This window comes from Carettochelys insculpta, chromosome 10 (assembly GCF_033958435.1).
Source record: "Carettochelys insculpta isolate YL-2023 chromosome 10, ASM3395843v1, whole genome shotgun sequence".
Classification (NCBI taxonomy): Eukaryota; Metazoa; Chordata; order Testudines; family Carettochelyidae; genus Carettochelys; species Carettochelys insculpta.
In genome coordinates, this window is record NC_134146.1 from 4,335,967 (window position 1) to 4,348,467 (window position 12,501).

At 63.5% G+C, this 12,501-nt stretch overlaps 1 protein-coding gene across 3 annotated transcripts in view; it reads left to right on the forward strand.

Annotated features, from left to right (window-relative positions):
- The window catches only part of ETV5 (ETS variant transcription factor 5), a 28,046-nt gene that overhangs the window by 13,215 nt on the left and 2,330 nt on the right, over positions 1–12,501 (forward strand). For all 3 annotated transcript variants that reach the window (XM_075003803.1, XM_075003800.1, XM_075003801.1), the window contains exons 6-12: positions 289–418; positions 1,208–1,480; positions 4,908–5,167; positions 7,029–7,091; positions 8,385–8,453; positions 8,711–8,880; positions 12,367–12,468. In XM_075003803.1, the coding sequence (XP_074859904.1) occupies positions 289–418; positions 1,208–1,480; positions 4,908–5,167; positions 7,029–7,091; positions 8,385–8,453; positions 8,711–8,880; positions 12,367–12,468 (1,067 nt within the window). The remainder of the gene's footprint in view (positions 1–288; positions 419–1,207; positions 1,481–4,907; positions 5,168–7,028; positions 7,092–8,384; positions 8,454–8,710; positions 8,881–12,366; positions 12,469–12,501) is intronic.

The following is a 12,501-nucleotide window of genomic DNA, read 5'->3' on the forward strand; positions in this document are numbered from 1 at the left end:
TGGTGGTCATTCGTCACTGTCACAACACAGGGACAGAGAAATTTCAGCTTTTAAGCCCAAAGGTGCCTAAAACGGAGCCCTGCCTAATTTCGCTGCAGACGGGAACGCATCCTGTTGTGTACTAATTAACGTGCGCGATTACGCGCCATAAGTAGCTCTCCATTTCCTTCTCGCGCACGGCTGTGCGCGTGCTGAAATCCATGCCAGCAGATTGCTGCGGTAGTCCGAGCACGGAGACAGAGATGCTGTGATGCGTGTTAATCACTTCCTTCCCTCTTCTGATTTCAGTGGTACTTCATGCCCCACCTCCAACAAAGATCAAGCGGGAGCTGCACAGCCCTTCCTCTGAGCTGTCGTCCTGCAGCCACGAACAGGCTCTCTGTGCTAACTACGGAGACAAGTGCCTCTACAATTATTGGTAGGTAGGCCTGGGATTTGCTCCCAGAGCTGCAGAAAGTGGGGGCGTTATGGGGACTGGGGAGACGTGGAAACAGGTGCTGCTGGGACACCAGACAGACTTAGCTGGAGGGCAAATTTGAGAGCTACCTGCTTCCAGATTAAATTCCTGAGTCCAGGGAAGCATGAGCGGTGCCTGGCTGCACACGGCATCAAACTTCCTTGCGTTGCCATGTTCACAATTGCCAGACTAAGCCGGAAACCAACCCCCAATGCTCATGGGAGCTGGGCTTTCGTTCCGAGAGAAGGTGTTTCTTTAGGCCTGTTAACGGGCACCGAGGCAGTAGTTTAGACAGCCAGAGGTCTGCAGGAGGCCTGGGTGCGTGGGCTCATCCCCAGAAACGAAATCTACATGGCTCTCAGATTCTTCCCAAGAGCCGTCCAACCGCTAGCAAGCACCAGCGGCTGCTCAGTTGTGACCTGTTGGCCGGACCAACCTCTGCCCTGCGGAGGGTAGAGTTAACAGGCAGCTAACTCCTGCAAAATCCCCTGCACGCATGCCGGGGGGGTGGAAGAAAGGCGATGAGTAATTCTTTTCTTTTTAATGAGTGGGGACTAAAATTACCCTGGAGGACGGCACGCGGCAGGCGTTAAGCGGGTCCCTGTGATTCAGCCCGTCTGTCACTCCGGGGCTGCCGTAGTGCCATCCCTGCTGGCCAGCCGGGACCCACAGATGAGCTTGGGGCATTGGGGGCAGCGGTGGCCTTGCCATACTCACTGCCCCGGGGTCCTCTCTCGCTTCTCTTCCCAGTGCCTATGACAGGAAGCCCCTGGCTGGGTTCAAGCCATTAACCCCACCTGCCACCCCGGTGTCCCCTGCCCAGCAGAGCGCCTCACTTCCTCCCCCGGCGCAGACCTCTGCCCGTGGGGCGCCCCCAGGCCCGCTGCGGGGGGCTCCTCCGACGTCTGCCCCGCCCTCTCTCCAGGAGCCACGGCAGCAAACCTTCACGATGCCCCGCCCGCCCCATCAGCCCACGCACATGCCAAAGATGATGCCTGAAAACCAGTATCCGCCGGAGCACAGGTAAGGAACTGGGTTTGCTTTGTCCCCGGGCGTCTCTTCTCCTCCTTGTTCCCCCCAACAGAGAGCGAGGCCAGGAGCTGCCTTCCCCTCCCAAAGACAAACCAGAGACCCCTCCACTGCATCCACCACGGCTCCCCTCGGGATCATCTTCCTTTCCCTTCCCAGAGCACTAGAGAATCCTCTCTCCAGTCTGCGCCTTGGATCCACAGCCAGAGAGCTCCTTTGCCGCACTATTCTGAGCGGATTAGGCCTTAGCTCTGTCTAGTTCTGGGTGCTACATCTCAGGAACGATGTGGACAAATTGGAGAAGGTGCAGAGAAGAGCAACCAGATGGGCGAAAGGTCGAGAGACCGTGGGCGACGCGGGAAGGCTGGAAGAATGGGGCTTGTTTAGTCTGGGAAAGAGAAGACTGAAAGGGGACATGAGAGCGGTTTACAGGCACCTAAGAGGGTGTTACAAGGAGGAGGGAGAAAAATTGTTCCCCTTGGCCTCTGAGGGTAGGACAAGGAGCAATGGGCAGCCAGGGAGATTTAGGTTGGATGTTAGGGAAAACACTGGAATCAGCTGCCAAGGGAGGTTGCGGAATCTCCATCACTGGAAATATTGAAGAGCAGGTTAGACGGACGTCTGTCGGGGATGATCTGTGCTGCCTGGTCCTGCCATTGGGGCAGGGGGATGGACTTGATGACCTTTCAGGGTCCCTTCCAGTCCCGTGATTCGCTGACACTTTGCTCTGTTGCCGGCAAGGCTGGCGTTCATCCTGAAAACTCCTCTTGCTGTCGTTACCACCACCGACTGGGGCTGCCGGCGGATTTTGCTCTTTGAAAAGAGGCAAGTCAGCAGCCTTGGAGTGTGAGTTCCGCCCCGAAGAGAGACCGCGTTGGCTGTGCTGGCACTGCCTCCCCCGCGCTCTGACCCCTCTCGGGCTGGGGCAGAGGGGAAGGGGGCAGAGACTTCCTCCAGGGTTGAGCCGCGTGCCGGCCTCGTTTGCTCTTTAGGCTGACGCTGCAGGAAACATGCTGACCGGTGCCGGTTGTGAGGGTTTTGCAGAAGTTACTCAGATGGGGCTCAGACTGGGGCCTCTCAGCGAATTTGGTTTAGGAAATGGAGCAGGCAATTCTCTGGATCTGGGTTGGATTTGAACGGGTTTTCTCGAGGTGCTAAGCTCTGGCTGTTCCCATATTCCATCTGTCTTTGCTCCCTCCTGGCATGCGGGGGGTCTCATCCCTTGAACGTGCTTTTCACATGTGTAGCTACACTTTGGGCATCCCGGCTCTCGAGCCACCTTTCACCTCAACTGAATCCATCCCGTTCTCTGAGCCTAGGATTGTCTGGCTTTCCTCAGCCTGAGGGTTAATCTGCCCGGCCCCAGCCCAGTGACTTTCTGCTGTGTGTGCAACATGACTCCTCCCTTCGCAGCACTGAGCTGAGGCCGTGCGTGTTTTGGGGTGAATCGTGCTGGTTCTCTTCCCATTCGACGTGTGATGCGCAAGTGAAAACTGCAGAGGCTGCGTCAGCTCTTTTTAAAAAGGGCTCGTTTGTCGCTTCCGGAAAGAATCTCAGCTGCTTTCTTCCTTCTTGAGACCATCCTCTGGTGGAGCTGCTGCCGGGCAGCCTGGGTCACACGGCCCTGCTGGGGGTGACGTGCTAAGACCTCTTGTGTCTTCTGTAGAACAAGGCAGCCTGCTCCCCACGTTTTTCTTCCTCCCCTTCTCCCCAGGTTGCCAGCCGCCCCGACCACCGTGCAAAGCCCCCTCAGCACTACCACTTGCTCGTGGCCCCGCACCGCTCTGCCTTTCAGCTCCATGCCGCTCCGTGGGGCTGCCCTCTGTAAACAGGCACTTGGTTTCCCCATCTCCGCTGCGTGACCCCCAGCGGAAGGTCGGGGCGCAGGGGGAAACGTGAAATGCTCGGCTAAGCCACGCAGAAGGACAGCGTAGGAGCACCAGTCAACACCAGGCTCCCAAAGCCGAGCCCGCCTCCCTGGAGATCCCGGCTCTCCTCTGCTGCCTCCAAAACGCCCTGGGGAATGGGCACCAGCCTCTGAGGTTGCCTTGCACCCCCCGGGGCCCACGAGCTCCAGACGACCTGACAGCTATGCCTGGGGGATTGGCTCCTGCCTGTCCGGAAGTGCCTCTTCCTGCGCAGGTCGTGCCAGCGCAGGGCTAGGGTTTCAGGCTGAAAGGTTAGAGGGGCACCCGTCGGAAGCGGAGTAATCCTGGCCCGGCAGCTGCAAAGGATCCAGTTACGGGACCTGGGGCGCGGGGAAGGAGCACATTGGTAGAGATGGCCTTTCAAGGTGCTGCGAAATTGAGCAGGGACGTGGGGAGGGGGTGTGCAGGCCAGGCTCCCCTCTAGCGGGGAGAGGTGGTTTGCGTGTCCCCGTCTCCTCTTCCGCAGGAGCCAGCAGGGCATGTGACCAGGTACTGTGCACCCCTCGCCGGGTATAGCGATTGCTGCCTCGTGCGTCGCACGGGCCCAGGATCCGTGCGACAGCCAGGAGCCTGGGGCTCTGCCGCACAGCATTTGGCCAGAGGGGCCTCAGATGGGCTCAGGCCCGGCCTGACCTCTGCCGCCTCGAGCATCCCGGAGAGCTCAGAGCCCCGCGCCCCTCCAGAAAGTTCAAGGCTTAATTCCCATCCCCGCGGCAGATTAGAGGCCGCTTGGCTGGCGGGGGTGGCTGAGTGGACGCAGGGTTACGTAATCGCCGGCTCCTGGGTACAAGCAAGCAGCCGACATTGCAAGGGGAGAACGTGGGGGCTGGGCTCCCCCTGCCCCCGGCCACGGCTCCCTGGTGCCCCGGAGGCAGGTCCTGCCTGAATGCCAGGACCCAGCCAAGCGCGCTGGAGCCGTGTCCCTGCGAACTTCCTGGACGTGGGTGGCAGCTGGCTGCAGGTTCTGCTGAGGAGCCCACAGCCCTCACCCCGGGGAACCAAGGTGACTTGCTCCAAGTGCCACAGGCGCCCTGAGTGGCAGGGACGGGGCCTGGTGATGGCGCGTGTTCCCCTGCGCAGGCGACAGGCCGATGCAGGCCATGCCCGGGAAGGTGCGGCTCGGCTCAGGTCTGATGCCGTCGCCTTGAGGAGTGGAGCAGCTGGACGTTGGAGGGGTCCAGCTGGCTTGGCTTGGCCTGGCCTGGCCCAGCCTGCCGCCCCCCTCCCGAGTCTCCCCTGGCCTGGTGGGCTTGAATGCCGTCACCGGCCTGCGCCTGCCAGAGGCTAAATCCCTGACCCCGGCAGCGGGTTTTGTCCTCTCCTGGGGGGGACGGACACAGTAATCCCCAGCTGGGCAATGGCGGCAGTGAGGCTCCTTGCAGCTGGGGGCTGGCGGGAGGCACCCGGGGCTGGGGGGCCTGCTCCTGTGGGGGGAAAGGTGGGACGGGCAGCTGGGGGTGGGTGGTTTCACCCTCTCTCTTTCTCCCGCTAAGGTTCCAGAGACAGATGTCTGAGCCCAGCCACCCCTTCCCTCCTCCGCCAGGGCTCCCTGGAGACAGTCGCCCCGTCTACCACAGGCAGATGTCGGAGCCGATCGTCCCGGCTGCTTCCCACCCTCCTCAGGGATTCAAACAGGAGTACCACGATCCCCTCTACGAGCACGGGGTCCCGGGCATCCCAGGCCCCCCGCAGCATGGCTACCCGTCTCCCGTGGGCATTAAGCAGGAGCCCCGGGATTACTGCATCGACTCAGGTTCGTGGGGGGGCCTCGGTGCCTTTGCTGTTTGACCCTGGGCCCCGGCCTTCGCCAAGGGGGAGACGTGCCCGGCCCTGGGCATCGGAAGCGCCAGGGCTGGGGGGGGGAAGGCTGTCCCCAGGGTGGCACGCAGCCGCTGCAGCGGGCATGGAGCGCTGCCGATGGGGAGGGCGGATTTGTGGGCTTCGGTGGGTCCATGGGACGTCGGCGCCGGGGGAATTGCGAGCACAGTGAGGGCCTGAGGGGGAAGAGGACAAGAGCGATCAGAGAGCCCCCGCTGGCAGCCAGGCTCCACTGAGCCTGTGGACAGGAGCGCCTGCCAGTCAGCTAGCCCCAGTGCCCAGGCTGGCCGTGGGGCTGTGGCGGGAGTGGGCTGAGTGCATTCCCACATGCCTGGCTAGAGCAGAGCTGGGATTGCCCCATCTCCCAGCCCCTCCTGCCTCTGCTGAGCTTCTGCAGGCAGCTGTCTCCCCCGGCACCTCGATAACGGGGCCTAAAAGCGGTGACCTGCCTCCCTCGGGCGCTCCCCTCTGCAGGCCTGGTGAAGCCACGTCCCTCACACTTCACCGAGCGAGAGCATCGGCTGGGGACTCGGGGGAGGTTCCCTCTACGGGGGGGAAAAAGAATCGGGGACTCAGCAGATGTTGCCGCCTCTAAGCTCCAGTAATCCACACCATGGTCCTGCTCCGGGTGGCACTGTGCTGCAGAGCCTGGGGCAGAACAAGAGCTCACCCTCCCTGAGCTCCCGGGGCGAAGGCCGTCTGAGCTCCCGGCCGTGGGAGAGGGGCTCAGGCCAAGCGTTGGCCCTGGCCGCGGGCCGTTGACCAGATGTAGCCCATAGGCGGTGCAGGGGCCAGCGAGACATTGGAAAATCCACTAATCGTCTTAGACCTAAAAATACAGTGACCTCCGAAGGCAGGATTGACGGCCAGGCATCGTCAGCAACAACAGGGAGCAGATGTGCTGGGGGAGGGGAGGGCTCTGAAGTTCTAAATGGACTCGGGTTTATCTCCAACTTCCCTCGAGCTCCTTGGGAGAAGATAAAGGGTTGGCCTTGGTCTCCTCTTTCAAGGCCGTCTCCTGCCACGGGTTAGAGGAACGGGCCTTTCCCTGAGGCACGTCTCCCGGCCGCTGTTGCGAGTCAGTTTGGAGAGCCGTTTCCAAACCTGGCGGGAGCCTGTGGCCTCTCCCGGCTGGTTTTCGAGCGCACGTGCCGTTGTGCAGAGCTGGGAGGGAGCGTGAGGGGCTGAGCCCTGGAGGAACAGGCGAAGACAGTTTATACAACATCCCGCCCCCTCTCCCGAGGCCTGTTTTCTGGGGCACTCATTCCCCGGGTGCGGGAGAATTCTCTGTGGGGAGACACCCGCAAGTCAAAGCGAACCCGGAGCCAATTCTTTCGAGCAGGTCTGGGAATCGCGTGCTGGGAGCGGTCCCCTCTGGAGCGCCGCCTCCTGCCTGGGGCGTACTGCAGCCCGGCTGCTCCCAGCTCAATTCACAGGCCCCGGAACCAGTGGCTCCCTCCGATTTCGTTGCTGCAGCTTCCCTGGGCCTCCCGCCACGCAGACAAGTGCCGGGGGAAGTTCAGGGCCTCTCGGGGATGTTAACAGCTACGGGGTTACCAGATGAGGCTTGCCCGTTCCCGTTGACCGGTAGGGGCTGGTGCAGGCGCCCCGTGGGTGGGAGGTTGTTCCAGCCCCATGGGGCGCCGGGGCCAGGAGCTGCTCTGGCTGGCTGGAGCCCCCTTCCCCCAGGGTGGCACTGTTCCTGCCCGGGGCGGGGGGCTGGCTGTGCCTCACCGCGGCAGAGCCCCTCGCAGGGCTGTCCCGGGCGTGACCTCGTGCTGCTGTCTCGGTTGCAGAAGTGCCTGCCTGCCAGTCGGCGTACCTGCGAGGAGGGGGCTGCTTCCCTGCGGGCCAGGAAGGTGAGTGTGCCCACGGTGGAGCGCCGCGGGGGCCGGCCTGGTGAGGAGGTGGTGCTGCTGAGCCCCCAGGCGCTGCTCCCAGCCTGAGAGGCCTGGACGCCAGGCTGATGTCCGCCTGGCTCTGGCACCCCCCCCGCGGCGGGGTGAGCCCCCCGCTCTCGGCTGTCAGGCAGAGCCGCTCCCTGGGCAGCCCAGCGCAGCTGCAGGGGGCTGCGCCCATTGAGCCGAGATCCGATCTGCCCCTTAGCGGCCCCGCTGTGCCCTTCCGTGCGCCGGCGGAGGCTCCTGCTCACCGCAGCCTGTGTTCTTCCTTCCTGCTGCGCTCTTGGGTGCGTTAGGCGCTGGGACGGCGGCCGGGCCTGATGCAGCTGCTAATAATAGCACGTCTCCCTTTCCCGTTCAACGGCCGCCTCACCTGAGCTAACAGACCCTCCCAGCTGCGAGAGAGCGCTGGGGAAACCACACTGCCTCGCTCAGCCACACACCCCGCAGCCCTTGCCCCGGGCCTGCTAGCCTGGGAGGAGGTGCCCCATCGAGACAGTCAGAGGGTTTTGGATTCCTGGAGCTGCAGGGCAGAGGAGACATCCGACCGGTGTCCCCCCCGCAGCGAGTGGCTTTCGGCTCGCTCGCCGGACTAGCCGCCGCAGGGCTTTTGCTTCCGGCCGACCGCTGGCAGATGGAATCTGCCCTTCACGGGGCCGGGCTGAGTGAGCCACGTAGCCCAGAAACGGCTCCGTGCCCGGCTGCTCCTCTGGCAAGGGAAAGCCGCCGACTCGAAGCTGTGAGCTCCAGGCCTGGCCTCAGGGGCAGCGGGTGGAAATGACCCCAAGACCCAGGGGGGTTGGGCTGAGTGCTGGCTCGGCCCCTCCAAGAGGCAGACACGAATGAGGCTTGTCCAGGCAGGGATGGCTCTGCCACAAAGGTCCCGCTTGGTTTATAGCCCAGTGTCCAGACCAGGCCGAGTTCAGGGCTGTAGCAGCAGGAGCGTTAACAGGTTCTGCCAGACGCGCCCTGTGGTCGCTCGGGAAGGGTTTTAACCCCGCTCCTTCTGCGGAGCGGGCTGCTGGGCAGTGGGCGTTTATCAGTGCCGCCGGCCGCCTGTCCTGGCGGGGGCACCCGTCTGCTGGAACGGGGAGATCTGGCTAACTGGCAGCTTTCTGGGCAGCTGGGTAAAGTGGGCCGTGCGTACAGCCGCGCCCTCCGGCAGCCGTGGTGGCGGCTGGCGGGCGTCCGGGAGATCCCAGCCGAAGTCCGCGCTCTGGGCCGGTGCTCACAGGCCTGCTCTCCTTCTAGGGTTTCCCTACGAGAAAGAGGCCCGGCTGTACTTCGACGACACGTGCGTGGTGCCGGAGAGGCTGGAAGGTGAGACGCTGGCTTCGTGGGGGCAGGGGCAGGGCGTGGAGCTGCCTCCCCAGCTACCCGCCAGGAAGCAGGGTCAGGCACCCGCGCCAGCAGGGCTGGAGTTCCTTGCCCGGCCCCGCGCTCCACCTGAGACACGGTGACGGCCTCGGGCAGCCGCAGCCCGGGGCGAGGGCCCAGCCAGGCTGGGCACCGGCATGGAGAAGGCGAGCCGGGAGCGCTGCAAGCGGGTGACCCACCATGTCTCTCTGCCCACACAGGGAAAGTGAAGCAGGAGCCCGCCATGTACCGGGAGGGGCCGCCGTACCAGCGGCGAGGGTCGCTGCAGCTCTGGCAGTTCCTGGTGACGCTCCTGGACGACCCGGCCAACGCCCACTTCATCGCCTGGACGGGCCGGGGCATGGAGTTCAAGCTGATCGAGCCGGAAGAGGTACGGAGCCGGCTGCAGGGCTCGCCCCGTTCCCGCCTGGCAACAATGCCTCCGCTCCCCACCGCTGCCCGCCGGGCAGTCCTGGCGCGGCTGGGCCCGGCGCGGGGAGAACAAGCGGGGCCGCTCCCGGAGGCTCGGTCCTGTATTGGAACCGAGCAAGGGGTCTGGAGCTGCTCAGTGCGTGTCCACCGGGAGCTGGTCCCTAACTAGCACGGGGGGGGCGGGGTAGGCGTGTGCCAGGGCCTCCAGCTCGCCAGAGGGGAGCCCCCGGGCGGCTGGGCTCCGTGAGCAGGGGCTGGACACGGCAGCTTTGTGGCTCCTCGAGGCAGGCGGGGCCCTTGGGGTGGGCCGTGCGCCCTCTGATCGTTCCATCCGGCTGTGGAAGCAATTTTTTGCGTGCGCGCGCAGGCCCCACCCATAGGCACACCAAACCCACCTGCGGGAGCTCTGCCAGTCAGCCTGGCGGCATTTGCCTTTTTCCTTGCGGGCTGCCCAAGTTCACAGCTGACAGAGGCTCCTGGGTATATTCCTGGGCAGTGGTCAAGACTCTGGGGTCCTAACTGGCTCCCCTGTGCACCCCAGCCAGACAGGGAACGGCCTGGCTCTTGCCCAGCTGTGTAGGAGGTGGGAGCCTCTGGCTCCCCTAGGACGGGAGGTGGAGCAGGAGCTGAGCTATCCATTTGTAGCATCAGTGATGAGCTAGCCATCCACAGAGTCTGCCTCCTGCAGGAAATGCAGAGGGTACAGGCGTGCTGTGTGCTGAGGGTTGGGTTGGATTATGGAGGTACATAGTCGGTTATGGGGTCTTCATCACAATAGTGGTGAGACACTTTAATGTTGCATTGTCAACTGTCATCACTAGGTTTCAGAGTTAACCTGCAGCACAAGGAAAGGAGAGGGCTCCTCTCGGAGCAGCCAGGAAGCTCAGCCCGGCATTGCTGCTTCTGCTGCGCTTCCTTCCTGTGCGCCAAGAGTGTTTTCTGTTTCCTTGGGGCTCTTTCCAAGGGTTCGAATCGTTTTCGAATGGGCATATAGATTCTGCAGCCGGGGGGGAGCGTGGGGTGCAGGCCATGGCATGTGGCATAGTCTGTAGCTTTGCATCCTGCCTGTTCCAAGCGGTCTTGGAGTAGTGAAAAGCCAGGAATGCCGCTCTGCTCGGGCAACGGGGCCAATGAACCTGCCACTTGCCCTCCAAATCCCATCTGAGCAGACGCCCGAAAGCAGAATTGTCATGTGGAAATGGGTCCCTCGCCCCTCAGAACAGCTGTGATGTGGGGGGTTGGCCGTGGTGCGGTGGGAGCCCAGCCCACGCTCCCAGCCTTGCTTGAGTTCCCTTGCCTGGGGGCCCCGATTCCCACCGGCTGTGCTGTGCCGGGGCTGGGAGGCACACGGTCCCTTGGGAAGAGCGTGCCAGCCTGCGCAAAGCGGCCAGCGAGCGTCCCGCCCTCCCTGGGCTGCGTCTGCCTGGCCTCGCCCAGCCCCGCTGCCTGCCAGGCGCCTGGCACTGTGAGCAGGCCTGCCAGGGTGCCCCGTAGCGTCAGGCTGTGCCCCGGCGAGCAGCAGGGCCCATCCGCAGGGTGACGCAGAGGAAGCGGCCGTTTAAGTAATTGAAACCAGCTGCATCACTGCGCAATGCACCGTGGGTAATGATCCCTCATCTCTCTCGCTCTCTGCATGGAAATTGTGGTTTTCAAATGGCTCGTCTGGCAGGCTCTCTAATCAAGTGGCTTTGATCGGCTTCCAGTGGCACGCCCTCGGGACGCTGACAGGCAGCTTTTCAGCCGGCAAATGCTTTCGCCATGAGTCTGCCTCTCTCGCCTGGGCTGGGGGAGTGGAGAGGGTTCAACCGGTGGCAAAACCCCAGCGCGAGGGGCCGTGGTCCTGGGAGGCTTGAGCTGGAGATGGAACGGGAGCCTGGTAATCGCCCCTGCCGGCGAGCGAGTTGTCCTCTGGGGGAGTGCTCCCGGCCTTGTGTGCTCCTGGGCCTGGCTCGCCATGGGCAGGCCCCTGGGGGCTCTCCGGCGCATGTCATCGGGCAGCAGCGAGACAGACAGAGATCCTCCCCGGCTTCCTCCATCAGCAGAGCCCGGGAGGACGGCCGTGTAACCATAGCTACGCAGCCCCGCATGCAGGAAAGCTCTCTGGTTGCACAGGGGATGGCGGGAAGAGGCTGGATTGAATGGCCAGCCCACTGGGGAGGTGCTGAGTCGGGGGGCTGCCGTCCCACCGCAGGGGCAGCATCTAGCCAAGGTCGCTAAGCAAGGAAAGGCTGACACGGGCTGGGGGCAGAGCCGGGCTCCCTCTGCCCTCCCGAGGCTGCAGTTTGGCTCTCCAGCCAGCCCTGAGATTTCTGGCAAAGGTGCCATTGCTGTTCTGTTGTTAGCCAGACGGGACGTCTGTGGAGACGGCTCCTGCTGCACAGCCTGCGTCAAGCTGTGGCTAGAGACTGAAACCCGCCCTGTCGGGACACGGGGTCCCACTTTCCCCTTAGGCTTGTGCTGCCGGCCAGCCGCTGAGCTGCCAGAACCAGCTGCCCTCGGGCCCGTTTCTCACCTGGGCAGCCGAGCCTGTGAGTACAACTAGCCCCCACGCCGTGGCAGGGAGCTCGCCGGCCCTGCCAATGGCTCCGGGCTTGGCTCCGCCAGCCGCCTGCGGCCCCTGCGTGCACCTCCCTCCCGCTGCAGTGCCTCAGGTGGACGGGGCTTGGCCTTGTGCACTTAGTGCCAGGAAATCCCATTAATCTCTCTCGGAGTGGGGAACGGTGCTGTGGCTGATTGTCCTCTCCAGAAACCCCCCGGGAAGGGGCAGATTGGCTGGCAGCCGCCTCCTCTCGTCAGAGGGCTCCCAAAGGGAATGGACATATCACAGAATCACAGGGCTGGAAGGGACCTCAGGAGGACATCCAGTCCAACCCCCCGCTTCAAGCAGGATCAACCCCCACTAGGTCATCCCAGCCAGGACCTTGTCCAGCCGGGACTTAAAAACGTCAAGGGATGGAGAATCCACCACCTCTCTAGACATGAGGCGACCTCGCCAGGCTCCTCTGGAATCTGCTCCGAAACGGCCGGGTTCTCGGGCCGCCCATGAGCGGCTCCCGCCTGCGGCTGCCTCGCTCCGGTTCCTGAGGTGGCCGATAGCGACTGCAGCGGAAAGCAGAGCCCCGAGCTGCGGCGCGCTAATGGCTGTCGATCACTGGCCCGGGCTGGGGCAGCGGTGATGGCTCCGAGAGTCAGTAATGGGACACGGCAGTGGGCAGTCGCGGGACGGAGGGTGCGGCTGCTCCGGGAGGCGTGAGCAGGTGTCGGTGGTTCCGTGGATACGTGAGCACGTAACAAGCCAGCAGCTAGGCCAGCCCAGTGAGCACACGCAGGTCCTGTTGGAGAACAATGCTCGCCCAGGCCTTGGGATCCCCTCTCAGTACGACTAGCCCACGGCAAACCCCTCAGAGCTACCCCCGGTCTTCACGCCTGTCTCCTCTCGCTGCAGGTCGCTCGCCGTTGGGGGATCCAGAAGAATCGGCCGGCCATGAACTACGACAAGCTCAGCCGCTCTCTGCGCTACTACTACGAAAAGGGCATCATGCAGAAGGCAAGTAGGGGGGAGGCTGGAGGGCCGTTGGGA